Source organism: Gracilinanus agilis, chromosome 2 (genome assembly GCF_016433145.1).
Source record: "Gracilinanus agilis isolate LMUSP501 chromosome 2, AgileGrace, whole genome shotgun sequence".
NCBI lineage: Eukaryota > Metazoa > Chordata > Mammalia > Didelphimorphia > Didelphidae > Gracilinanus > Gracilinanus agilis.
Window position 1 is genome coordinate 333074976 of NC_058131.1, and position 25628 is coordinate 333100603.

The 25628-nt window shown below is 39.6% G+C and overlaps 1 protein-coding gene and 1 non-coding gene across 2 annotated transcripts; both read right to left on the reverse strand.

Annotated features, from left to right (window-relative positions):
• PSMF1 (proteasome inhibitor subunit 1) lies at positions 1-25628 on the reverse strand. Its single transcript, XM_044664278.1, has 7 exons — positions 25431-25628; positions 18455-18607; positions 16804-16886; positions 12488-12673; positions 2621-2674; positions 1054-1212; positions 1-497 (listed from the first exon to the last, which is right to left on the reverse strand). The coding sequence occupies exons 1-7, from the start codon at positions 25557-25559 to the stop codon at positions 446-448; spliced, it is 816 nt and encodes a 271-aa protein (XP_044520213.1). The 5' UTR covers positions 25560-25628; the 3' UTR covers positions 1-445.
• On the reverse strand, positions 4316-4449 carry LOC123238474. Its single transcript, XR_006505637.1, has one exon. It is a non-coding gene; the product is annotated as a small nucleolar RNA SNORA64/SNORA10 family (small nucleolar RNA).

Consider the following 25628-nt stretch of genomic DNA (forward strand, 5'->3'; position numbering starts at 1 on the left):
TCATAAAACATCAAACACTTTTGTTTTGGAAGGAACACTATGTACATTTAAAAAAAAATAAATGGAAGATTGACCCAACACAATTTTTGTATTGACATTTGAGTTCTTAATAATGCATCCAAAATGCTTTCTGTCCTTAGAAAGCTGCAACCAGGATTGAAGCAGGAATGAGGTCACCCACTGCTGAAAATTTCCCCTGGGAACCAGAAGTTGGTGGTGAAAGAGATAAACATGTGGATTTTTCTTGATTTACAAGCAGTGAGTTTTTTTCAAGGCAGAGGTGGAGAATGGACGATGCTTTGGTTACTGTAGTGATGGGCAGGCAACTCCAGCTAAACTTCCAATCCATTAAAGGATTCCTAGACTCCAGGACTGGATGAAAACAGATGATCTTGGTTCACCTCTATGAGGATGCTCAGGGCTGGGATGTTACATTTTTTTGCCTTCACATGAACATGTCATCATAGCCTGGGGGTGGAAGATGATCTGGACCGGGTCTGAAATGAAAACAACAGTGGTGAATATCAGGAGAGGAAGGGGGATTGGCAGTTCTCAAAGTGACCAGGAGTCATAAGATCAAAGAATCACAAGACCATAGGATTAGAGCTGGAAGGGATCTTTTAGAGGTCATTTCTTTCAATTTCCTCATTTAACAGTTAAGGAAACTTGTGGCCCAGAAAGTGTTAATGAGTTGCCCCAAGGTGACACAGGTAGGAAATAGTCAGGATTTAACCCAGGTCCTCTGATACCAAATGCAGGCTTTTTTTTTTTCTCCCCATTAACAAGTCCCATGCTATGGGGAAGGAGCCTTCTCATTTACTCATGGATGCACCTGCCACCCCCAACCCCTACTTTTCTTCCCATAGAGAGAGGATGGGGGGAAGCCCTAACAAGCCTAGATGCACGATTTTGACCTTGGGGGTGGGCTTTGCAAGGCCGAACAGAAGTTAGAGATAACTAAACAAGCTGCTTTTGATTGCACACTATGACTTGATCAAAACCAGTAGGCGAGTTCTCCTACCACGTAAGTTGAGGCATTTATTAAATACTTACCCAGATGGATTAGTTCCAATGGGGCCAAAAGGATCAAATCGAGCTCCTGGAGGAACAGCACCTGGAGGAAGCCGGTTGGGGAGTCCAGAAGATGGGTCTATGAGAGCTCTTGGGAAGCCAGATCTCAGGGGGTCCAAAATCATGCCACCTCTCTGACCCCTGAAGTAAGGAAGAAAGTAGGGTGAGCAGTGAGTGCCTCTAGGCAAAAGCAAAGGGCTCAGGAAGATGTTATCATTCTGTTCCTATCTTGTTAGAGAGGAAGTTTGGTTCTGATGGTCAAAGATGAGATGTGAATCTGGCTGAATAACAAACTAACAAACTGATAGGAAATAGTGAGTGTAGGAAAGCACCCTCTATTGATTTAAATATGAATCAGGCTGAGCTTTGTCCCAAGTACTGAAGGGGAAATTCAATTCTGTAGGGCTATATGAATCAACAATAATATAAACAAAGAGAATCACCCCTATATTCTAGACCAAGGGTGGTTTGATGGGACTTAAAGAATTCACCAGTGTCATCAGCAAAGAGCCACAATCAATTTTTGAATGAATAAGAGAAATGTTCTTCCTACTTTTGGTTCATTAGATTGCCCTCATGTGTTGCCACACTGTCATATTTTATGCCTTCTGAAGGACAGAACATTATTCAATCACAGTATCGATATAGTTCATAAATGGCAATTTATTTCTTTTTCATGCTTACATCTGGGTCTATACATTAAGCTCTGAAGATCCACATCTGGCCCTAACATGGGGTACTGGCCAACACTGCTCTGGTTCATCTGCCCCATGTAAATCCATATTGCCAGAACCTTCATCCAGGAGCACAGGGGAGATTTAAACTCCTGGACCCAAACTTCCATGCAGAACCAAGAAACTACTAGGTCCCACCCCATCTTTTTTTTCCCTCTAGAAAGAGATCCTAAAGTTGGCATCAATTTGCAACAGAAATTAATATCTAATCCAAATGATGTGGGAAAGAAAGGAAGCATAAGGGAAAAGAATAAGTGAACATGGCTTTCCAAAAAACTCAGGGAGAATCACAAAATATCGTTATTAGGATCTAAGAATATGGTAGGACCAATCCCTGTAATGTGGGGTCTGACACCAATGATATGTAAATGGCCCATAAAGCTTCCTAAGGAGGACATCCACTAGAACTTCCCTGGGACTGGTAACTAATAGCACATCCATACTGTCCTTTTCAAACTCAGCATCTCTTGTCAGGAAAGATCATTCTCCTATTCCCATTCTGCATGTGGGGAAAGTGGAATTAGAAATCTGTGGGATAGCTGCTTAGATTCCCCCACCCTCAAACTTCCCCTCTAGAACTGCTGAATGTTAGTTAGGTCTTGACACCACTCTTCATCTTGCTGTCAAACAAAAGCTCTCCTTCCCAAGTTGGGTGTCAAGAGTAGGATGGGCTATAATTACTTCTGATTTGCTCAGTTCCTCCTACCTCTTCCATTCTGAACCATGACTGAATAGCTCTAAAATTAGAAAATGAGCTGTAGGCAGGGAAAGCCTTGAAAGCAACCTGGAACTGCCACCTCCCCAGCCGCACTCACCCAAAGGGGTCCAGGTCCTCTCCCCCAACGGCAAAGGGACCAAGGGGATCACGCCTGAAACAAACGAAACACAATTATGCCAGAGCCAAGGGGACATACAATGTCAGCCTGGCACCTGTGGAAGGGGGCAGGGCCAAGCATGGTGGCTGAGGAGGCAGGGACAATCAATACATATGTTACTCTGATAGTAACAAAAGAGATAGTGGTCAGCATCTTGGCCACAGAGGGAAGACAGGAATCAAAGGTGTGAGCAGTCTTACCAAATGGTCCTTAAAACCTTCTTACAACACAGAGGTGACAATGCCATTTTTAGCCAGTTTCTTGGGGCACAGGCCTGTTCTCTCCTGATCATAGGAAAGGCTTTAGTTCTGACTAAGATTACTTTTATAAAAAACTATAAATTAGAGTCCTGAAAAACCCACAAACTGGTATTGTTCCAGTCAGCTCCCACTAATGGGCCAGGAAGGATTCTGTGGTTTAGGGTGAATGCAGGTATGTTTCCAAGGAAAGGAGTTTTATTGATTCAAGTCAGTGTTTGACAAGCCATCAGCCACAGAGCACCTGTGATCAGAATAAGTTTCCTGGTGGCCTTCACCATCCTGCTTCTTGTCCTAAATGGCATCCTCCCTAACACTCACAATCTCTGTTATTCACTTCTAAGCTAATAACAGAATTGGGGAAAGGGTTAGAGAGAACAAAGAAGAAAAGAAAGAAACAATAGTCAGAGCAGTCATACCCATAACATTTACACTTGAAAACTGATACTAAGATAAGAGGATCTCTGGAGACTTACATATACAATATACTTGTGGTCCTTCTATCTTTTCACTAGATGTGGTCTAAAGAAGAATCCTGGAGCAGACTGATTGATTACCTACTGATTAATCCAGGCAGCAAACTTTTTTCATTTTCAAATTTTCTTTTCTCTCTTTCTTTTTTTATTTACTTATTTTTCTCTCTCTTTTGACTCCTCAGTGAAACCTGGCATCCTCCTAACGACAGTTTCTGTGGTCATACTTTTCTAGAATTGGTTGCACTATCACTTGACTCACTGGTTGAGGTGGGGGAGATGGAATAGTCCTTTCTTCCCAATTGCCACTTCCAATTGGCACTTAGTTATGTAATTTCACCTGAGCTCTCACCGAAGCAATATAACTTCCCATTCACCAAAGTGGCTTTTCAAAACCTTTTCATCCCTCCTTAGATGTGCCTCATCCCCCTTTTCTCAGCTAAGAACCTTGCCTCAAACTTTCTCTTCCTCCTTCAACTCATATCTCTCAGAAGGTTTTTGCCATTTTCACTGACTTACATGATGAGATGGTATGGTCTACTCTTCTCCTTACCAAGGCAAACCATTCATATGCATGCAATCCCATTCCATCTCTTCTTCTCCAGCAGAATGCCCTCTCTATAACCCCTACTCTTTCACCTTCAATCTCTGTCACCTGGCTGCTACCTGCAATCATGCCCCATGTCTTCCCAGTCCTCAAAAACCCTCACTTGATCCAGCCATCCCTACTAGTTGCAGTTTTCATATCGCTTCCTTTTGTGGCTAACCTCCTCCTGAAGGCCATTTTTACAATCGGTTCTTCTACTTCCTTTCTTCTCACTACCCTTAACTCTTTTGAGGCTTCTGACCTCGTCTTTCAACTGAAACTTCTCTATCCAAAATTACCAATGACTATTTTTTTTTTCAGTTGTCAAGTCCCATAAAGAACAGAGAGACCACTGCAGGTCAAGCTGTTGTCAAAGGGAATTCTTGTTCTCTCTCCTGTGTACGACAGTCACACCACACTTGGCCAAGTGCAACTGAGCAGAGCTAAGGAGATTGACTATTCTTTTTTAAACCTTTACCTGCTCTTAAAATCAATACTGTGTATTGGTCCCAAAGCAAGAAAAGTGGCAGGGGCAGCTAGGCAATGGGGGTTAAGTGACTTGTGCAGGGTTCACATAGTTAGGAAATGTCTGAGGCCAGGTTTGAACCCAGGACCTCCCATCTCTAGGCCTAATGAGTTCTTACTGGCCAAATCTTATGGCCTATTCTCAATCCTTCTCCTTGAACTCTCTGCAGCCTTTGAAACTGCTGATTACCCTTCCTCTTCTTGATTCTTCCTTCTAGGTTTTCATGACACTAGTTTCTCCTTTTACTCATTTCTGCAATGTTTACTGATGCAAAATTCACAGGTTACTTCATTTGAAAGAGGTAGCAGGCCACATTATATATATTCTCCTGGGATCCTCTGTTATCTGCAGTATTGATTCTCAAGTAGTAGGTAGCAATACCCATGGTATATCAGGAGAACCTAGATTTCTTCCCTACTTCATTTGCCATTTTTGACCATTGGCAGAAGGTAAAAAATTTGATGCGGAACATGGAAGGCTGTGGGCATACATATGTATAAATTAAAGCGCAATGTCTTGCTTGCACACCACAGGTACAAGATTGACCTGTGCCATAGTTGTCTGACTACAAGAGACTAAATGTCTATTTAAAAAGATCTTGAAAAAATTTTTATAGGTATGCATTGAAAAATAACTAATATGTCTCATTTGTATTTCATATGTCATATCTAAGAGTAAAATTGGCTTATATTTATTTCAATAAAGTACTTTTATATGCTTAGCTAAGAATCAGGGGATTTGGGTAAGATTCTTGGCTTTTCCAGTTATTAACCATGTGACCATAAGCAAATCACAACTTTTTAGAACCTCAATTTCTTTCTCAAAAAAATGGAGGCAAAAATCCCTTTTTTCTCCTTCTTCACAGGGACATTATGAAGAACCCTTTGTAAACTGTGAAGTAATACAGAAATGTTAACAGTCATCTAGGCACATAAACTATTCTACATTTATCTTGCAATTTAAAATTTAATTCAGTATCTTCACAAACATTTGATCTCCTTTGAACCATATAACCATTTAGGTGGCATTATTCCAGTTTTACAGATAATAAAACTGAGGCTTAAAGAAATGAAATCATTTGCCTAAAGGCCATACGATCAGTAAGAAACAGAAGCAAGCCTTAAACTCTAGTCTTCTGACTGCAATTCCTTTTTCTTTTACACTATGTTGCTGTGAGTATGCAGGTGTATCTGTGAATGTATATACAATGTGGTGGTGGTGAAGGAGTTCGTGGATTGATAGGTGTAAATGCCTAGAATAGGAGGAAAGAGGTAGGAAACAAGGATATCTCTAATATATGCTGGCAAATTTAAGGTTCTCAGGTGGCCAGGGGCTGAAAAAGGCTGAGAAATGTTGTTCTATATCCTTAGGATATATTCAGATCAAGTTTTTCATGGGAAATAGCATTTTCATGCCAATATCAATTTAAAAGAAAAGTGATGCTTTTCAAACTCTTCCTTTTCCTACCTTAGTGTTGAAAGCATTTGCTTTCTTTGGTATCACAAGGACCTTTTAATATTTCTTGTCTAAGATGCTTCAAAAAGCACTGAGTGGGAGATTGGATTAGATAACCTTTAATCATCTCCTATGGCTCATCATCAGCAAGAGGTCCAGTGCTAAAAGTCCTAAGACACTGCAGGATAACATATGATAACTGATAAAGCCTTGATATACATTCTACCTGGTATAAAATTAAAGACACCAATTTAGATAAGGATTTTTATCCTTTATTTTAAAAATCATCTATAATTAGAAAATATTGGCACATGCAGTACACGCACAGGACACACATAAACACACAGAAAATAGGCATAAAGGCTATATACCTAGATCTGCCACTTTCATTGTGGAATCCCTGGCTACTTGGTAATTTTAAGTACTCTAGCTCAAGGTCAGTCTGATGAAAACATCACAAATTAAGTCCTAAGTCCCAAGGGAAGGAAAGCTAAATGGATTTTTGAATCCGTAAGCAGGATTAAGGGCTTATATATCTGGTCTGGATGTACCAATGTATTCTTAGCTTAGGATGAAATCGTCACTCTTATTTCCTTATGAGGCAAAGCTATAGGCTTTTAAGCAGAGATAAGATTATTTTTATAGGATCACAGAATCTTTGGAGTTGAAAAAGACCATAGGAGCAAGCAAGTAGCACAGTAGATTGAGCACCAGGCCTGGAGTCTTCAGGACCTGGGTTCAAATTTGGCTCAGATACTTCCTAGTTGAATGACTGTGAGTCATTTAACCCCTAATGTTTAGTCCTTGCCACTCTTCTGCTTAAAATTAATACTAAGATGGAAGGTGGAGAGACAGACAGACAGACAGACAGACAGACAGACAGACAGACACACACACACACACACACACACACACACAGACAAAGAGAGTCTAACCAATATTTCAAATGTGAATTTTGTACCACCATCTGCCCTTCCAGTCTTACAATATCCTTAGATTAGAGATCATCCAATCATCTAGTCTCTGTCTGGATACCTTCAGTACTGGAGAGCATCTGATTCTCCCCAGTTTGTTCCAATGTTGGATATTTCCAAGGTTAGGAAATTGTTCCTCATACTCAACTGATATTGGCCTCCCTATAACTTTATTGATTCTAGTGGAGTCAACGTAACAACTCTTCAGATATTTGAAGAATTATCAAGCTCTCACCTCCTCTTGCCTCTTCTAAACATTCCCATTTCCTTTAAATAATAATGGAATGATGCTATCTGAATCCCTGTCCTATTCTGGTCACTCTCTTCTGGATGTGTTTCTTTTTGTTAAATGTTCCTCTTAAAATGTGGCACTCATAGCTGAGTACAAAGGTCCAGATTAGAACCTAGTAAAATGTTGTTAAATTGAAAGGGTGGGGAATAGGGGTGGATGGCAGACAAGAAGTCACTCAAAGTATAAAATATTTTTTGGATAACTAATTAATCAAAATACAGGGCAAATCTCATTACCAAAAACTCAAAGGGGCTGCCCAAGTTCCTTTGTTACAGTAGAATCTGGCTATGAGTACCACTAGGTAAGGGCAAAAAATTCTAGAACTTTAAGAGATTTTTATTGTAATATGAGACAAAATTGCTTACAAATAAGAGTTTGGCTTAATTTTCCTTGAGGCTACCACTTTACATATACCAGAAGGAACCCCAAAAAGAATAGATTCCCACCATAACTTTTGCTCCTTCCCAACCCCCAAGAATTGATAGCTCCCCAAAATACCAGGCTTCATTGTTGGAATTAAAAAGAATCTGCCACCAATGCAAAGGACAAAGATGTCACTTAGTCCAGGGGAGAAAAAGCTAAGGAGTGGCTGCTTCATACTTTAAGATTAGGGAGCCACAGGGTTTGGTAAATGGTAGTTTTCCAGCTTCATTGACAAAGAACTGAATAAGGAAAAAATGCACATTACCTGTGACACAATGGATTCAGTTTAGACATGAGAATAAGCTTTCTGACTGTGAGCTTAGACAAGAGGGATGTTGTGGAGATTAAGGAAGAGCCTTCCTTAATTAACTTGAATTCCTATGTCATTAAGATTTACAAAGTGAGGAAAAGTCTCACATATGGCACAGAAGACTGACTAGTTGGACTTGTGGTTAATAAGCGATGGGTATGAACTTTGAGTTTGACAACCAGTTATGGTAAGTTAATGTTTTTGAGCTTTGAGCTTTCTGTCTAATGGGGATAATAACATCTAGAGTTGTGAGGAAAGTGTTTGGTAAGCCCTAAAGACCTATAGAAATGTGAGTTGTCATCATCCCCATCTGACAGAAGAGGAAATTGAGGCAAAAGTGACTTACTTGCTCATAGTCACACAGATGACAGTGTTGGAGCCTCTGAGACTCAAAGCAATGCCCTCTTGCCATTATACCACACTGCCTCACATACAAACATATATTCAGAGGCCAAAGTATTAATAGCAAGGCTGAAAGGGGCTTGAGAATATAAAATGTTGAGTTGAAAGAGATGGTTCTTATATGTCTATGACCCCACATTTTACAGAGCACTCTTGCATAAAAGGACCCCAAATAAATCATACCAACCAAAATTTTTCTTCATTAATATTCCCTCATATATTTACATCATGAAGCAGATGGCTGCCAGGAGGTCCAGGTTAGACATCTCATTTACCTCCAAGTTTTATATGATTTTGAGGAAAACTTTTGAAGTGAAAGATTCATTCTTTCCTGGCTGAGGACTCTACTCTTTTATCCATAAGCTTTTGGGAATCAACAGCCTAAGGCAGGATGGGGATCAGCTACTTCTCCCACAGAATCCAAGTCAGCTGCTGCCTCTAGAGCCCAAGGAGTTTCTGGTCTATTTGTTAAATAGATGCTATTAAGATAAATCATTAGCTGGTTCATCTATGGCCCCAAATGACCCATGGAGGAAAAGGGAGAGAGAAGGAGGGGACTGCCATTTATTGGTGTGGAATCTCCCCCCAAATCTTCTTTTGGGGATGCTGTAATTAACACCCCATCGAAGCCAGACAGGAGGCCCAGCTGCTGCTATTCTCAGTTTCCTTTCTTCCCTCCAGCCTTACCCCCAGATTGGGCATTTGAGGGGAAATAAAAAGGTGAAAGTGTGTGAGCCTGGTTGCTAAGCAACTTGGCAGCTAGGTTATAATAATGGAATTAGTGTCATTACTGACATCTGTGCTGACAGAGGGAGGGCATGTTGGAGGGAAAGTGGGGGTGGGGTGAAAAGAGAATTCATTTGTATGGAGAAACGTACAAAACAGAGAAGCTTGGTTCCACATCATCCCAAGACTTGAAGTATCTACCATTGCTTGGTATGAACCTTATCCATCAGGTCCAGAGAGGGATACTTTTATTGATAAGGAGGTGGACTGTATTTCTTCTAAGCTTAAAATTCTCTCATATCCAAATGGTTCCATCTTCCTCCTTGGGTGGGAATATCTGCCTAGTACATAAACCCTCTTGCCTTATTCCCAACTCTATCTCACTGAAGGAGTACAACCAATTTTATCCTTTTTCTGTCTTATCTCACCAGCCAGGCCCTAATATAGGGACTGAAGATTAAAATGCTTACATGGTCAAAAATGTTTGTGGACGAGGTGCTGCTTAATGCTGACACTGCACCTGATGGCTTGGTCTGCTACTCATTTTGTGGAATGATGTCTGTGAGAGCCAGGGGATGGAAGAACACAGAAGATCTCCATGATTTTCCTCTAATCCATTCTGGAAGGGTTCTACCAGATCAATTTTTATAGAACTACTTTCCTATTACTTTTTTTTCCTATACCCAATTAAAAATCTACATTGATCTCTCCTCTCTTTCCTTCCATTGCCTATGCTAATATACCCCAGCTCCTCAATTTGGCATGGTTCTCTATAATCTGGGCCCCACTGAGCCAATGTGGGAGAATAATTAGGCCTGGATCTGGGGTCAGATCATGATCATGCTACTTCTAATACCTCTGTGACCTTGAGCAAATCACAACTTTGCCGGGCCTCAGTTTTACCAATAAGATATGTATAGAGTAAATATGATAGCTAAGGTCCCTTCCAACTTAAAATATTACCATTTTATCCTTTTAATCTTATCTTCCAGTCTTCTCTTACAAGAATTTTCATTTTCAATTTTAATTAAATTAGCTTAAGTCATCAGCACTATTAACAAAAGGACTCAATGAATCTCAAAATAAATTGCTTGCTAACTAAGTGCAAGGCCATATGCTCAGCAATTTGAGAGATAAAGCTTGCCCCTCTCAAGGGGGCTGTGATGCTTTAGGAAGATCAAGATAAAATATGTACACAAATAAGTATGAGACAAGACTGAATTCTGATCAGAGATAAAGATAATATACTCTGGGAAAATTTGAGGCTTAAAGAGTGGCTTTCAGTTAATGGGACTAGGGGAAGTGGTGCCTGTGCTAAGTGATATGTTTACAAAGTCAGTTAAGACTTCCTTCCCCTCAAGAGCTTCACAGTCTAACTGGAATAAAAGGACATATCCCCACAAAAGATGGGCCACAGAACTAAGGTGACTGGGTGACTTAAAGGATTTGCTAATTCTCTAACATGTCTTGGGTTTTTTTTTGAAGCCACTGCTTTGAATGTCCTCTCCCTCTATTCATTCCTCAATGCCTACCTCAGCTCAGTCTCATCTCCTCTGGATGCCTATCTAGATGGCTTTTAACTAGAGATCAATCCCTCCTAACAATTCTGAAAACCAATCTATAGCCCTAATTTAGTAGTTCATATACTTTCTTAATATCTTATGAATGTTATTATCTTCACATGTGTACATTTAGACTCCCTGCAATTAGATTGTAAGCTAGTTGAGAACAGGCAAGTGGTCTTAATTTTTCTCTGTATTATCCTTAGCATAGTACTGAGAATATAATATTATACATGTGACAGAGTGTTTCAATATTTGCTGAATGGACTGACTGATCAGTGTAAATTGTCTGGCACCATAACTTATTTCAAATGGCTTATGGTCCGAAAAAATGATAAGTGCCACCAAATACTTCTTGTCATGCAATAGGAAGACTTAAAAAACTACTGGGGAAAAAGAGGCCATTCATCATGGATGATACCTTAACAATTTTTTAGCAAGCTGACAGTTTTAGGAACTTTCATTTCCACTGAAGCCACAGAATCTTGGGGGGAGAGACTTTAGAAACTATCTAGTCTGATCCTCTAATTTTACAGAGGAAAATGAAACTAAATAGCAGAAAGGGGAAGAGTCTTGCATAGGGTCATGGAAGAGCAAAGCTGTGACTAAAATTCAAGGTTTGGACTTCAATTTCAGGGCCAGGACTCAATCCCAGGTTCTGAATCCCAATCTAGTATTCTTTTTATTCCAAGGTGCTGTGTAGTATCACACAGCAGGTTCTCACAGAATGCTTATTGATCTTGTGAAAATGGCACTGGTCAATCTCAAGTACCACAGTAGGATTTTTACATTGCTTGAGCTTCTGTTGACAAATGGACCATAAGGAAGCTCCAATAATTCAAAATCACCTGCAGAAACCAGAGGAGTTAAGAATTCTGGGCAATTGGAGACTTCTAACTAGTTTCCAGGCCTCCAGTTTTTCCAGTCTTCGATCAGTCATTACACAACCACCAATATAATATTCCTAATGCTCAGATGTTCACTTTGCCGCTCAAAAGCCTTTAGTAGCTAGCTCCTTCCTGCCTAAAGGAGAGAAACCCAATTCCTTCACCTGCTATTTACAGTCCTTCATCATCTGATTCCAACCTAGGCCTTTTAGCCCTATTTTATCCTATTCTCCTTTGCATTTCCTATGTTTCAGCCTAAATTAGACTTTTTCTGCTCTTACTACTCTTATCTTTCCCACTCCCAAGCCCCTGATTAAGCTGTTTCCACCCTTGAAAAGCACAATTCCACCTAAAAAAATCCTCTTCTCTAACACCCAGGTCAGGGGCCACTTCCTTCCTTCAATGCAATCTAACAAGTGTCTATTAAGCACTTACTATGTGCAAGTTATAGTTTATTGAGGAAATGTACATGTAGATAGGTCATGTATGTATATGTATGAAAATTTGAGAGTACTAACAAATAAAAGGAGGAAGCCAACCCCTGACCTCAATTCCTCCCCAGCTAAAAGATATCTTTCTCTTCAAATTTTTCAAATGCCATATAGCTGTCTCCTTTTTTTTCCTATCACATGCTATTTTGCATTATGCTTCTTTGTATACCTATCATATTTTCATTTCCCACTCTGCTCCCAATATCATAGGTTCCTAAAGGACAGATAGGGCTTTTATCATTTTTGTGTCCCCAGGGAGTCCCTGGTAAATAGAAGGCATAGAAACAGAAAAGTCCAGCCAAGAAGAGGACCACCAAGAAGAGGACCACAACAAGGACAAATGAACACTTGAGTGATGAGAGATTAGGAGGAAGGATGTGCAAGGTTTTAGATCTAACAACCTCCTCCATACTACATGCTGCCAACCTAGACTAGTGACTTACCACGGAGGCTGCCGGCTGGTATGTGGGTGGTGAGGGGGAATACGAAGAGGGTCGTATTCTCTAGAAGTGGCAGGTGGAAATTCCCGAGAGGAACTGGCAGAATCACTTTTGCTCAAATTGTTGTGGATGGGAATAACGAGGCCTGAGGCAATTCTTGTCTGGAGCTCTTTGTTATTCTTGTAGACCCTGCGGGATTGAGAGGAGTAGTCAAATACAGGGACATTTAGCTGGCTAGCGACCTTAAAGACAACTGACTTATGGGTCACCCGGCTGCTCCTGGGCTGGCGAGTAGACTTGGTGCCCGGATGTGTTTTGGCCGGCTGGCGGCCCTTACTGGAGGAGGAAGCAGCCTTGCCTTTCCGAGTTTTTGGGTGACGCTTCTTCGGCATCTGAGTTGCCCCTCCTCCTTTACCGCCCCATTAGAAAGAGCTAAGGGGGGAGAGGTACAGGGATCTGAGTGGCACAGGGAGACTTTGTAGCTTTCAGCTGGTTGTCTTCCCCCCAAGACCCACCCACCAGCCTCCATTGTGTGTTCATCCTATGTCATGAGGCTGCATTACTTGGGCAAAGGTATAGAAGGGAAGCAAACAATAACTACAGGAAGCAGGTTAATGTGCATGGTCCAAACCAGACCAGGAAGTAGGACTTTGAAAGGTTTTAGGTTCAGTTCTCATGCTAACTTGTTAAGTATTTTCAAGTGCATTAGACCTTTGATGACTCTCTTTACCTATACAAGAAGATTCAGATTAAGATTTCTCACCACCCCATCCCAGAGTGCTTGGGGCAGCTCAAGGCATAAGATGTAGATGCTACTACAAAGACCTTGAAAGAATTATCTTCCTAAGGACCATGTAGTAGAACGAGCTCTGGAATGAAAGTCCTAGACAGGCCTAGATTCTGGTCCTGGTTCTATTGCTAATAATTTGCCGTGTAATATCAGGCAAGCCTACTTCTCTCTAAGACTGTGATCCTAGCCTGATAAATGAGAGCTAGATATGATCCTGAAAGGTAACTTCTAGCTCCAATATTTCAGGATGCCTATATTCTAGTATAGGACAACTCCCTACTTATCATCAGGCATTGGGATCCCTAGATTGCTTTGAATGAATTAGGCTGGAAGGGATTCTCTCTAACATCTAGCAAATCCTTGGGAAAATCTAGATTATAGAAATGAAAGCCGTATCTTAAAACTCCACTTGAGTCAAAGCAATAGTGAAGGAAAATTTCCTGTAATATCATTTGCCTTTCATTATATAAATTATATAACCCCAGAATGGTAAAGAATCTTAAGAGATCATCTAGAGTAATTCTCTCTTGCCTCTAGCTTTTTCCCCCTCCAATCACCCATGGAGCTAGCAAAATTATACTTAAAGCACAGTTCTAACTTTGTCATCCCCAATTAAAAAATGTTCAGTGGTTCTATATTGCCTCTATATCAAAATATGAAAGTCCTCAATCTGGTACTCAGCACCCTCCAAAATAGGACCTTCTGGTCTTATTTCATATGACTTCCTTTAACACACTCTGTTCCGATCAAACTGGCCTCATTCGTCCCTCATAGGTGACACACCATCCCTACTCCCCATCTTTGTTCAAATGGCATCCCAAATCTGGAATGTACTTTCCTTACTTCTGCCTATAGAACTAGCTTCCATCAAAGCACAATGCCAAAATCAACATGGATCCTTTCCTTAGTTACCGTTAGTTATTAGCATATTCTCCCTCTGAATTTACTTTTGTCTTTACTTGTATACATGCAATACATCTAATGTAATCAATGTAAGCTCACTGAGGCAGTGACCATTTCATTTTTAATAGCTATATCCTTGGTATCTGCACATAGTAGGTACTTAAGAAACACACTGGGGGCAGCTGGGTAGCTCAGTGGATTGAGAGCCAGGCCTTGAGATGGGAGATCCTGGGTTCAAATCTGACCTCAGACACTTCCCAGCTGTGTGACCCTGGGCAAGTCACTTGACCCCCATTGCCTCCCTTACCACTCTTCTGCCTTGGAGCCAATACACACTATTGACTCCAAGAGGAAGGTAAGGGTTAAGAAAGAAAGAAAGAAAGAAAGAAAGAAAGAAAGAAAGAAAGAGAGAGAGAGAGAGAGAGAGAGAGAGAGAGAGAGAGAGAGAGAGAGAAAGAAAGAAAGAAAGAAGACATTGAACTGAATTTTGTTGATAGATTTATCTATTTATAACATTTCCAGCAAGTGCTTATATTGCCTGTGCCTACATACTACTCAAGGATGCTCAAGAGATACAGAAGAGATTACTGTTTAGGTACAGGTTGAGGCTAAATGACCTCTGGGGTATTTTTAAGCTTATAGATTCTGTTAATTCATTTATTCAGGAGGCAGTCCATTTCTTTTTAGGATAATTTTGATTGTTAAAGAATTCTTCCTTCTCCTCAGCTAAACTCTGCCTTCCAATAACTTTCCCTCATTGGTTCTAGATCTTCTGGAGTCACACAGAACAAGCCTCCTCTCTTTACCAATGATAGTTCTTTAACTATCTGAAGAAATCCTGCTCCACTCAACCTAAGTATTATTTGTTTTCTAGACTTAATAACCCCAGTTCCTTCAACTAATTATAGTATGAGATGCTAACAGGACTAGGAATCATCCTAATTGTCCTGTTCAGGAAGAGAGCCAATTAATCCATCAAAGTTCTTCCCAAAATTTGGCACTCAAAATTGGATACAATAACTCAGATGTGATCTGAGCAGGGCAGAGCACAATCCCTTCCTTATTCTGGATGCTAGACTGACTGCTGATAAACAAAGCCTGATGGAACAAGGGATTTACTTCCTCAGTTTTACACTAATTTGGCAATAGCAAAAGAAACCTACAACTTCATCTAATGTGACAGTGAAGTCAGGGATACAATACTTGTACCTCAGTATCTCTTAATATTTGTGGTCTGATTGGCACAAGTCCCTAAAGCATCAGAGATGAGAAAATAGATGCAACGACAGATTAAAATGTACTAGCCTGTCTTGTTTCCTAGCCTGTGGTGTTCCTTCATACTCACTCTCTATTTTTTCCCTGGGTCTTAGCTGCGAATGGCAAGAAGGTTAGAGTAGTTCTATCCAAAACGTGGGTCCCCTTATCACTAAATCTCAACTATCCATAGTAATGAATTGGGAAAGGAAATGTGCAGATAATTCAAAAGAGTGAGCACCATAACAATTCATTTTCCTCATTGCCTCCTCCTGACTAAAATTCCTCTATCTTGTGGTTCTTCAGAATTCATGAAGCAGCTTAAACTCTATGTTAGGCTATTCTTATATAATTTCAGAGGCAGAGAACTAGAATGCCAACAGAAAGTTGGCCTGCCCAAGAATGCATGGTATTTTAGAAAAATTCTCCGTCAAGGATTTATTTTCTGTTATACTTCTAATGCAAATAATTCTATGGGCATAGTATGTAATCAATAAATGGCTAAATTCAATTTAATTCAACAAATATTTATTGAGTCTTCTGACTGTGGATAAAGACAAATAAGATACAGTGCCTGAACTTTAAGAAATGTACAGTCTAGCTCTGGAAATTAGGCTGGCACAAAAATAATATAAAGCAGAATGGAAAAGTTCCACAAGGGAGGTACAGATATAGTGCTAAGGGGATACAGAAGAGAAAGTAGCATAGAGTTTGGAAAAGGTAGAGAGAGAAATATTCAAGAAGGTTTCATGGAAGTGGTATGCTTTGAATATGATCTGGGCCTTACAAAAATGGATAAAAACCTGAAAGGTGAAGATGGAAAAGAGATTGCAGGAAAAGGAGACAAAATAAATAAAAACTGAAATGGGAAAACCAATAGGGTGTTTGAAAAATGGTGCATAATTTTTTTTTTTTTTTTTTTGCTGGGTTAACTGTGAAAGAATTAGTATAGTTAGGCAGAAGAGATAGTTTGGGAGCCAAATTGTGGAGACTCTTGAAGATGACAAACTAAGGACCCTGGACTTTATCCTTTAAGCAATGAGGAGTGCATGATCAAGTTTGAGATTAAGGAAAACTGAATAAATGATACAACATAGGAGTTAATAAATTTACTTGGCTTATGAAAGACATCCTAGAACTACACTGGGGAAAGCCAACCTGAGACTTGTTACTAATATATCATACATGGATAATTGAGAGTTCTGAAAGCATCTGGGAAGTACACATTCCTATGATAATTTCAGACAGTTCTTTGGACTGTTTGAATCTTACCCAGCTCTTATCTCATTGATCACACTGCCTTTCCACTGATTCTTTGATCTCTTCTGACCCTATCTAAGGGGTATGGAGGAGGGGCTATTGTTGGGAGTACCTGTGGAAGTCACTCAGGTGTTCACTATTCACATAATCCTCCACGTTCAGGGTCAAGTCCACCACTTGTTGTGACCTACACTCCTAGGGAATGGCAAAGGAAAAGAAAAGTTAGGGGGTCGGGACAAAATTGCCAGAGACCCAGAAGGAAGCCAAGGGCACATCATCCCAAACTATTTAGACACAAGACTGTCTGAGAGAACTCTAAGGGAAAATTTGTGAGTTTCTGAAGCATTGGAATGGCAAAGATCCAGTTCTAAACATTTTCCCCAATTCTTATTCTCTGAGCATGGCTGTTCTGGCTTCATGCCTCTAGCTGGAAAGAAGAGGGATTATATAAATTCAAAAAGAAGTTTCCCTAAAGCAATCTCTTTCCCTCACCTGTTTAGTTACTCTGGTTTAAAGGCTTTCCGGCTTTTTGAATTCTCAGGGATTTTTCCAAAGAACATATATTATTTAGATGAGAATAATGCTGGCACAATGGTATTAGGATCCAACCTATCATTTGTCTTCTAACTGGGCAAAGATTTCTTCTGGTTCTTCAGAGCTTTCCTCTAGGTCAGGAGTCGGCAACGTATGGCTCTCAAGCCATATCTGGCTCTTTTGAGGGCCAGATATGGCTCTTTGTGCAGGAGCCATAAAGTCCATTTTTTTTTTTAGGCACTGTTACAGGAGCGTGCACTGTGAGCACTGTACATATGGCTCTCATGAAATTACATTTTAAAAAATGTGGCGTTTATGGTTCTCACGGCCAAAAAGGTTGCCGACCCCTGATCTAGGTAAACCATCTTGCCTGTTAGCTTCCAATGGACATCACTGCCTGACACCTGTTCCACTTCCCATACTTACTACTTTTTGGGTGAAATGAGTTTTCCATATTCACACTCTGCTGTGTATAAAAATAGGACTTCCCTTTCTTTGTCCTAAATTTACTTCTCTTATGTTTTAAGAGACTGTAGGTTTAAAAATGGAAGGACTTCAGTGATTATTTTGTCCAACCCCTTCATTTTACAGATGAGGGAATGGATACTCAAAGAGGGAAAACAACTTGTCTAAGGTCACATAAATTAAGTAGAAGAGCTAGGATGAGAACCTAAGTCTTTTGATTCCAAATCTGGTGTGCTGTTCTCACTATACCATACACACATACATGTGTACATATGTACATGCATACATGCACACACACATGTGTGTGTGTTCCAGTATAGGTCACAGTCTAAACATTATTGTCCTGACTGATCTTCTGCAATAATACTATTAATACAGTATAGTCAAATCCTGTATAACCATGCCATTTATAGCTCTGTTCTTATGGAACTAACAACCACCATAAAACATTGTTGCTTAAATTCAGGTTCAAATAAAATCAGTTATCAACATTTGGCAATGTGTGAATATGTTCAGAGATCTGGATTTACATAGCACTTGCAATTCTAAAGTTTTTGGTTAGATTCCTTTTCAGCTTCGGTTTAGGTTGAAAGAAGAGATCTCCGCCGTAAAAATCTTGCTTGGCCCCCTCCCATCCCCGTGAACACAGGCCTTGAAATTATAATAAAAGTTAAATAGTTGTTCAATCCACCACATCTGGCTGGCTGTAATATCTCTATTTAAGCAGACTCCTTTAGGGTTGGGCTTCACTGCAGAAGACTCACCAAAGCATTGATAATCATGCTATTATCTACCATGATGGCCTTCAGAAGGAGTTCTTTTGAATTATCTGTGGACTCATAACGAAGTACATACAGCTCTTTGTTGGCATTCCACCCAGATGGCAGCAGCTCAGATTTCTTATCGCCTGGACCTGGCTGTGAAGATATAGTAGATAAGATATAAGTGAAAATGAGAATTTCTAGAACTTCCTTAGGAACAAGGGTAACTGCATACTCCAATGGTCTGAAAACATTTATGGAAGTTTCAGGGTGTTCTGGCCACATTCCAAAAGGGAGCTAAGAGGACAACTCCATTTAACTCTGCTCTGTACAAAAACTCATCACACTGTACAAGATTGTGTAGAATAGCAAATGAAAAAAAAATTCTGAGGTTGCTCTTTTCTTTAAATCAAATTGACCACAGCTTTCAACTGCTATTCCATTCAAGATTCTTTCTCTGAATAAAGCTAATCAGATCGTTTTTTAGCAATTATGGAAATGTTATTAAATGAGACATATTCTTTGTATTTTCAGGTGTATAACTAGAAATCACACATTGATATTTGAAAGATTTATTTAAAGGCATAGCATCCCTGTTGGCACTAGAAGGAACATTAGGAATAACTTATTTTGAAACTTTTAAAAGATCAGGTCATAGGGAAGTGACTTGCCTGAAGTCACAATGTTAGGCAGAGACAGAACCAGAACTGACCCCAGGCCAATCTTCCTTCTGCTGTACTATGCTGATGAGGTGAATATCAGCATCGGCATATTTTGGGGTTCTCAGCTTTGGTTTCACAATATCTCAAAGTGCTAAAGTTGTTTCAAGGGATGTTGTAATATTATGAAATTTAAAAAATTCTGAAAATATATGAATACATTTCTAAAAATACAAATCACTCAGCACTTTCAGGATGGGGAATTAAATGGTAATAAGGGGGTGTAAAACCAAACAGCTAAGACACTACACATCCAAAATGGCAGGGAATCCCTGGAATATTTTCAAAATGATCTGGCTGGATGACAAATAGCCTCAGAGGCCTAAAGTAAGAGCAGAAATGAAACTAAAGGAAACTAAAGTGAAATTGAATAGCTTAGTGAAAGTGAAAGAAAAAAAACAGTAGCAAGAAATACATAGCCTGTTAGATTGAAACATATTCAATTTAAAGTATCTGAAGCTACTGCAGGGTCTCAGAGGCTCTGACAAAGGTACATTATGGTCAGAGTTCCTTTAATTTTTATTTAGAATACATGCTTGTGGCTTTTAATCCCTGTCCCAGTCTGGATCTCTTTTTTGAATAAAGATGATTGGATCTATTTGCAAAATCAATATTTCTATATTCCAGTTAGGTGAAAAAATCCCAAAGTGGGTAAGGTAGATACTATATGGCAATTTTTAAGATTCTACCTAACTCCAATACTATCATCATCTCGGCAATGGAAAGCCAAGGCCTGCCCTAGTATAAGAAAATGGAAAGGAATGTGGAAGAAGGGGTAGAACTTGTTATTTCTCATAATTGGAGAGAAGATGAATATACAAACATGAGAGAAGAGGTTTGGGAATGAGCATTATATAAAATGGATAACAATGGGTTGCATATATACACAAAGAGTTTGGTGCTTACCCCAAACTTAACAGAGAGAGAAGTGGGAAAAGAAGGATAATTCAGGTGAGGGAAGGATGCAAGCAAAATAAACTTCCTAATCTTGAAGGGGGGGGAATTAAAAGGAAAAGAAGGAAAAGGAAAATTAAAGAACTAGAATCTAAGAACTATCTTAAACTTCCTCTTACGAGACTGATGTATGGCTGAACAAATTGTGGTATATGAATATAACAACAAGTATTACATTATAAGAAATATAATATATAAATATAAAATATGGATATTTTATATTTATTTATTACAAAACAAATAATAATATAAATATAAAAATATAAAAAACAATAAAATATTTTTTAAAAGCTGAAAGAGAATTTCAGAGAATCTTGGATAGTATGAACTGATGTAGAGCAAAATAAGCAGAACCAATCAGGAGAAAAATTTTTATATAGTCAGCAACACTATAAGGAAATAGAACTTAACTCTAACCAATGCAAAAATAGACTAGGTCTCCAGAGGACCTACACTGAAACATTATTCAACTTCTAACAAAGAAGTAATAATGTATATAGGATGCAGAAATATATATCCTGAACATACCTGCTATGTAAACTTATTTTGCTTGATTCTGCTTATTTATTTGTTAAAGGTTTTTTTCCCCCTTTGCCTTTTTTTTTAATGGAGGTGAGAGGGAAGGAGCTAGGAATCCAAAGGGTTAGTAATAGTGTTGCCAAAAAAAGAGGGTCATGGAAACTTTTTTTAATGCACAAAAGAGAATAGAAGAAAAGTCCAGGAGGAAGCTCAGATGTAATATGTAAAATTTATAATGTACTTTTTTTTTTAAAAGCAAGCAGTCCTTATCACTTCCCCATTGTGTATGTTTTACTGTGTATGTATGAGAATGCTCTTTTTTGACATTTAAGTTTGGAGTAAAATTTTTTTCTAAAGTAGTAATTACAAAAAAAAAAAAAATTGGAGCTGTGCCTGAATGGGGATTTCTATTTAAGTGCAAAAAGAACTAGATGATCTTTGAAGTCACTTCCAGATTCAGATTCTTGAGACAATGACTTTATGATCACTTTCAGTTCTAGAATGATAGAACCATATGAGCTCCAAGGAGGTTGTCTAGTTCAACTCCCAACCTGAAGCATGAATATTTTACTATAGCACTGTCAAGTAGTAGTTATGTAGTTTCTTTGTGAACATCCCCAGCGACAGAGAGCTACTTACCAAAATAGTCCATTGTTGGACATCTCTACTGGTTAGGTTCTTTATAATTAGCTGAAATCTGCCTCTTTGAAAATTCCCTCCATTCATTAAAGTTTTATTCTGTGTCCTCTGCAGGACTAGCAGTTTAGAATATCAAGACAAAAGTTCAGCAATCAGTTCATTTCTGGATCTTCTCTCCTGGAGACACCTGACTATAGGAAACATACTGGGAGATACCTTTTGAGATAATTTAGTTCAAATTCATCATTCTATAAGGAAGGAAACAGAGGCCCAGAGAGATTAAGTGAGTTGTCCTATGTTATATTGCTAAAGAACACTGAAGCTAGAACCTAAGTCTCATTTGTGAAGTCCACAGCTAAGGAAGAGCACCTACACATCAAATACTTAGACCAAAGAGGTAAAAAAAAGCTGAATACAGAATCCTAGAATTGGGAGAGCTCTTTACAGACCACCTAATCTATACATTCTCTGAGAAGAAAAAACCCCAGGATTAAAAGCTAGAACTATATACAAATCACAGTTCTGCCACCATCTAAAAAGTGACCTTATACAAAGTCACTTATAATCACAGAGCTTCAATTTCCTGGGAAGGTTCCACCTTAAATTCCTATTTTTCTCAAAGAGTGAAACCATTTTACATGGATAACTTCAGTCTATATCCTTTGATAACACTAATGGGAAAAATTTTTTTTAAAAACCAACTCAATATAGTTCACATTAGAGGCAGTGTGGTACAGTGCAAAGAATCTTAGATTTGGAATCAAGGTCTTAGGTTCAGATCCCTTCTCTCTCATACTTGTATGAACTTGGGCAATTTCCTTAACCTCTATAAGGCCTGTTTCCTCATATAAGATGAGGAAATTGGACTAAAGGGTCTTTATGGTCACTTCCAGCTCTAGATCTATAATCCTATGATATTACTTTGTAAAACTGTAATATTTTAATATACTGACTAGTGACAATCAACATGATCAAATAGATTCTAGAGTCAACAGCTCTGGGTTTAGAAGTCCTAGATCCATTACTTACTAAAACTCTGATGACTGTATACAAATCACTTCCCTTCTCTGAGATTCAGTTTTCTCATCTGTAAAATGGGATACTATTACTTGTACCCTCTACTTTATAGTTATTGTCAGGACAGAATTTGTAAATTTAAAAGCACTATAGAAATGTGAGCTCTTATTAATTGGCTAATAAAGTATAAGGGAGGTGGAATGGAAAAAAGCACTTTTTATTTTATTATTAAAATTTCTTTCAAATAAGAGTCAATAACTGCTGCTACCAAACAACATTCACTAGGGATCCTCTGGTTCCCACTTTTTTCCACTCTCTTCACTTGTTTGTGGAGAAAAGGGAAAGTATTTTACTTAAAAGTTTGTAAAATAGTCTCTACCTCGTCAGCCTTTCTACAAGCAAAATGGAGTACATGAGGACAAGTCCCTCCAAAGTTCCTTTCCTACATTTGCTAAAAAGCTGAAAAACAGGAAGAAAGGGAAGCTCCCCATAAGTCCTGAAATGAACCTCAAAAGATAAAGACTGGTGCCATTTGCCTCAAACTTTATCAAAGGGTAACATTAACACACAGAAGGTTCAACCCATGCCATTAATTTGAAGTTCAAATGTTGATCCTTTTCAAAGGGGCTGATTTAAATGTTTTTTTTTCCAGAACTTAAATACTAAACAAAACAAACATTTATATTATATAACATAACAGAAAAATAGGGTTATACCTGGAATTGCAAATTTCTCTTAGAGTTTGCTTTTCTTTGTAAGCATAATATAATCAACATGTAGCTTTTTTTTAACGTGTAACTTTCAAATCTGTCCTGCTTGTTTGTGTTTCCTCCAGACCTTCCTTTTGTTTCCAATATGCATTTTAAAAAATGCTTCAATGACCCTCTCTTCTTTATGGAGGATAGGTGGGGGCACTATCTTTAGCCTCCTTTCCCTACAACTTCTTCAAATTGAGAGGGGGGAAAAAACGAAAGCAAAAGAAAATCCTTGTAGCAAATATGCATACTTAATCAAAACAAAAACAACAAAACTCACATACTGGCTAAGTCTAGAAATGTATGTCTCAAAGTCCATCATAAAGGGGCTGATTATGCAACAGGGTCAGGGATGGAGTGAAAAGGGATAGAAACAAAAAGCAGTCAGAATATTACTTCCTCAAAGAGGATAAGTAGTTTCTTTCTCTGCTCTTATACATCCAACCAAAGCTGTTAAAGTCTTTTTGATTTAACTTTAGAATGCTATAATATACAGCACCAGGCCTGGAGTCAGGAGGACCTGGGTTCAAATCTGGCCTCTGACACTTCCTTCTAGCTGTGGGAGCCCTTGCTGCTCTTCTCTCTTAGAACTGATACTAAGACAGAAGGTAAGGGTTTAAAAAAAACAACCCACTATTAAACGCTAAAGCAAAAAGAAACTTTAGCAATGATTTTATTATTCTACCTCCTGAAGTACCCTTGACTGGTGGTCATCCAGTCTCTAGCCTGGACTCAGTGATTCTAGGTAAGAAAGAGTGTTGGAAGGTTGTAACTGAAGGTCAGTGAAAATCAAGGAGGGTGTTTCAGTTCTGGGTGCCTAGGAAAGAAAGGGAGGGAGAGAGAAGAAGGAAGAGAGACAGAGAGAAGAGAGAGAGAGAGACGGAGACAGAGAGTGCACAGAATAGAGATGGTGTGATGAAGTATAAAGAGAGCTGGATTTAGAGTTAGAAGATAAAAGGTTTGAATCCAAACTAGGAAAACCACTTCACTGTTGGGCCACCATTCCCTCATCTAAATAAGAGTTAGAATACATAACTCTAAATCTCCTTTGGGGCAGCTAGATGGCAAAGTGGATAGTGTCTGGTCTGGAGTCAGGAAGACTTGAGTTCAAATCCTGCCTTAGACATTTACTACCCAGTGACTAGCTTGTTTAATCCTTTTTGCCTCAGATTCCAAATAGCAAACGAAGGAAATGACAAACCACTCTAGTATCTTTGCCAAGAAAAACCCAAACAGGGTCAAGAAAAATTGGGCAGGGTTGAACAACAAAAACCTGCTTCTAGCTCTAAATCTATGATTCTATTCCAACTCTGTGTGATTGGGGGGGGGTAGGGATTAGGGGGAAGGTGGGATGGATGTTACAATGCTTTTGAGTAGAGGGGGGGGGGCGGCAAGGCTTGTCCTTGTAACAGTTTCAGGCATCTATTCACTTATAAGAAGTCAGGGGAAGGAGGTCTGCCAACTAAGTCAGTTAGTCAACTAGCATTTAATAGATACTATGTACCAGGTAGTGTGCCAAGCTCTAGGGTTACCAATACAAAGAAAAGAAAAAAAAAAAAGGCACCGCTTTCAAGAAGTTCACAGTCTATAGAGGGAGACAACACACAAACAACTCCATACAAACAAGATATGCACAGGATAAAATGGGGACAAGTTTCATAAGGCAAGTACTAAGATTAAAGAAGATTGGAAAAAGTTTCTTACTGAGTGGGTCTTTAGCTGAAACTTAGGGAGCAAGGAGGTAGAGTTGAAGAGAGTGAGCATTCCAAACACCGGGGAAAACAAGCCTGTGTGTGTGTTGGGGACGGGGTGGGGGTGGGGGGCCATATTAAATCGATGTGGCAGCCTGTGAATGGACACGGTGGGAAGGAGCTATGAGGAGTGTTTATAAATGTGACACTGGGGGCAACTAGATAGCTACATTTCCTAGCTGTATGTCTCTAGGGAAGTCACAACCCCCACTACCTAGCCCTTACCGCTTTTCTGCCTTATTTGGGTCTAAGGCAGAAAGTAAGGGTTTAAAAAACAAAAGTATACCTGCTTTTTGATGAGGATCAAGTGTGATATTGTATAGGCCTGGCAGTACCTGGTCCCAGGGAGAGACTGGGAGGAGGGGCGAGCTGTACCTGCTAAGAAGATCAGGACCTTGAGGGGGACCGGACTTACCTGCCCCACAGAACTAGACTGTATGTAATCAGTCCCGGCTGTACCTGCTCAGCAGTAAGAAGAATCGGGATACACGCATGCGTGGATGCATCTGATTCCCGGGAGGCACGGGTGGGCGTGGGGGAGACAGGGGTGGGGTGGGGGTGGGGAGGAAGGAAAGAGCAGGTCGGAGTCGGGAAGCCGCGTTTCCGGGCCAGGCCCGGGCTGTACCTGGTCGCCGGTGCCCAGGACTCGGTAGTTGTGGGTGACGAGCTCCCAGTGCAAAAAGCAGATAAGCGCATCCTGGGAGCAGGTGATTCCCGGCGCCGCCGAGGCGTAGAGCAGCTCCAGGCCCGCCATGGCCTTCTAGTACAGCACAAGTGTCAAGTCAGCCCAACATCGCGATCCAACGGCTTCGGCCTCCCAGTG

Excerpts from the sequence above, each read along its gene's own strand:
- PSMF1 (XM_044664278.1), bottom strand. The coding sequence starts at position 25,559 with ATGGCGGGCCTGGAGCTGCTCTACGCCTCGGCGGCGCCGGGAATCACC. Across the intron at positions 18,608-25,430 it reads TCCTGGGCACCGGCGACCAG|CCAGGTCCAGGCGATAAGAA; the intron begins GTACAGCCCGGG and ends ATATCTTCACAG. Across the intron at positions 498-1,053 it reads ATTGGAACTAATCCATCTGG|ACCCGGTCCAGATCATCTTC; the intron begins GTAAGTATTTAA and ends TTTTCATTTCAG.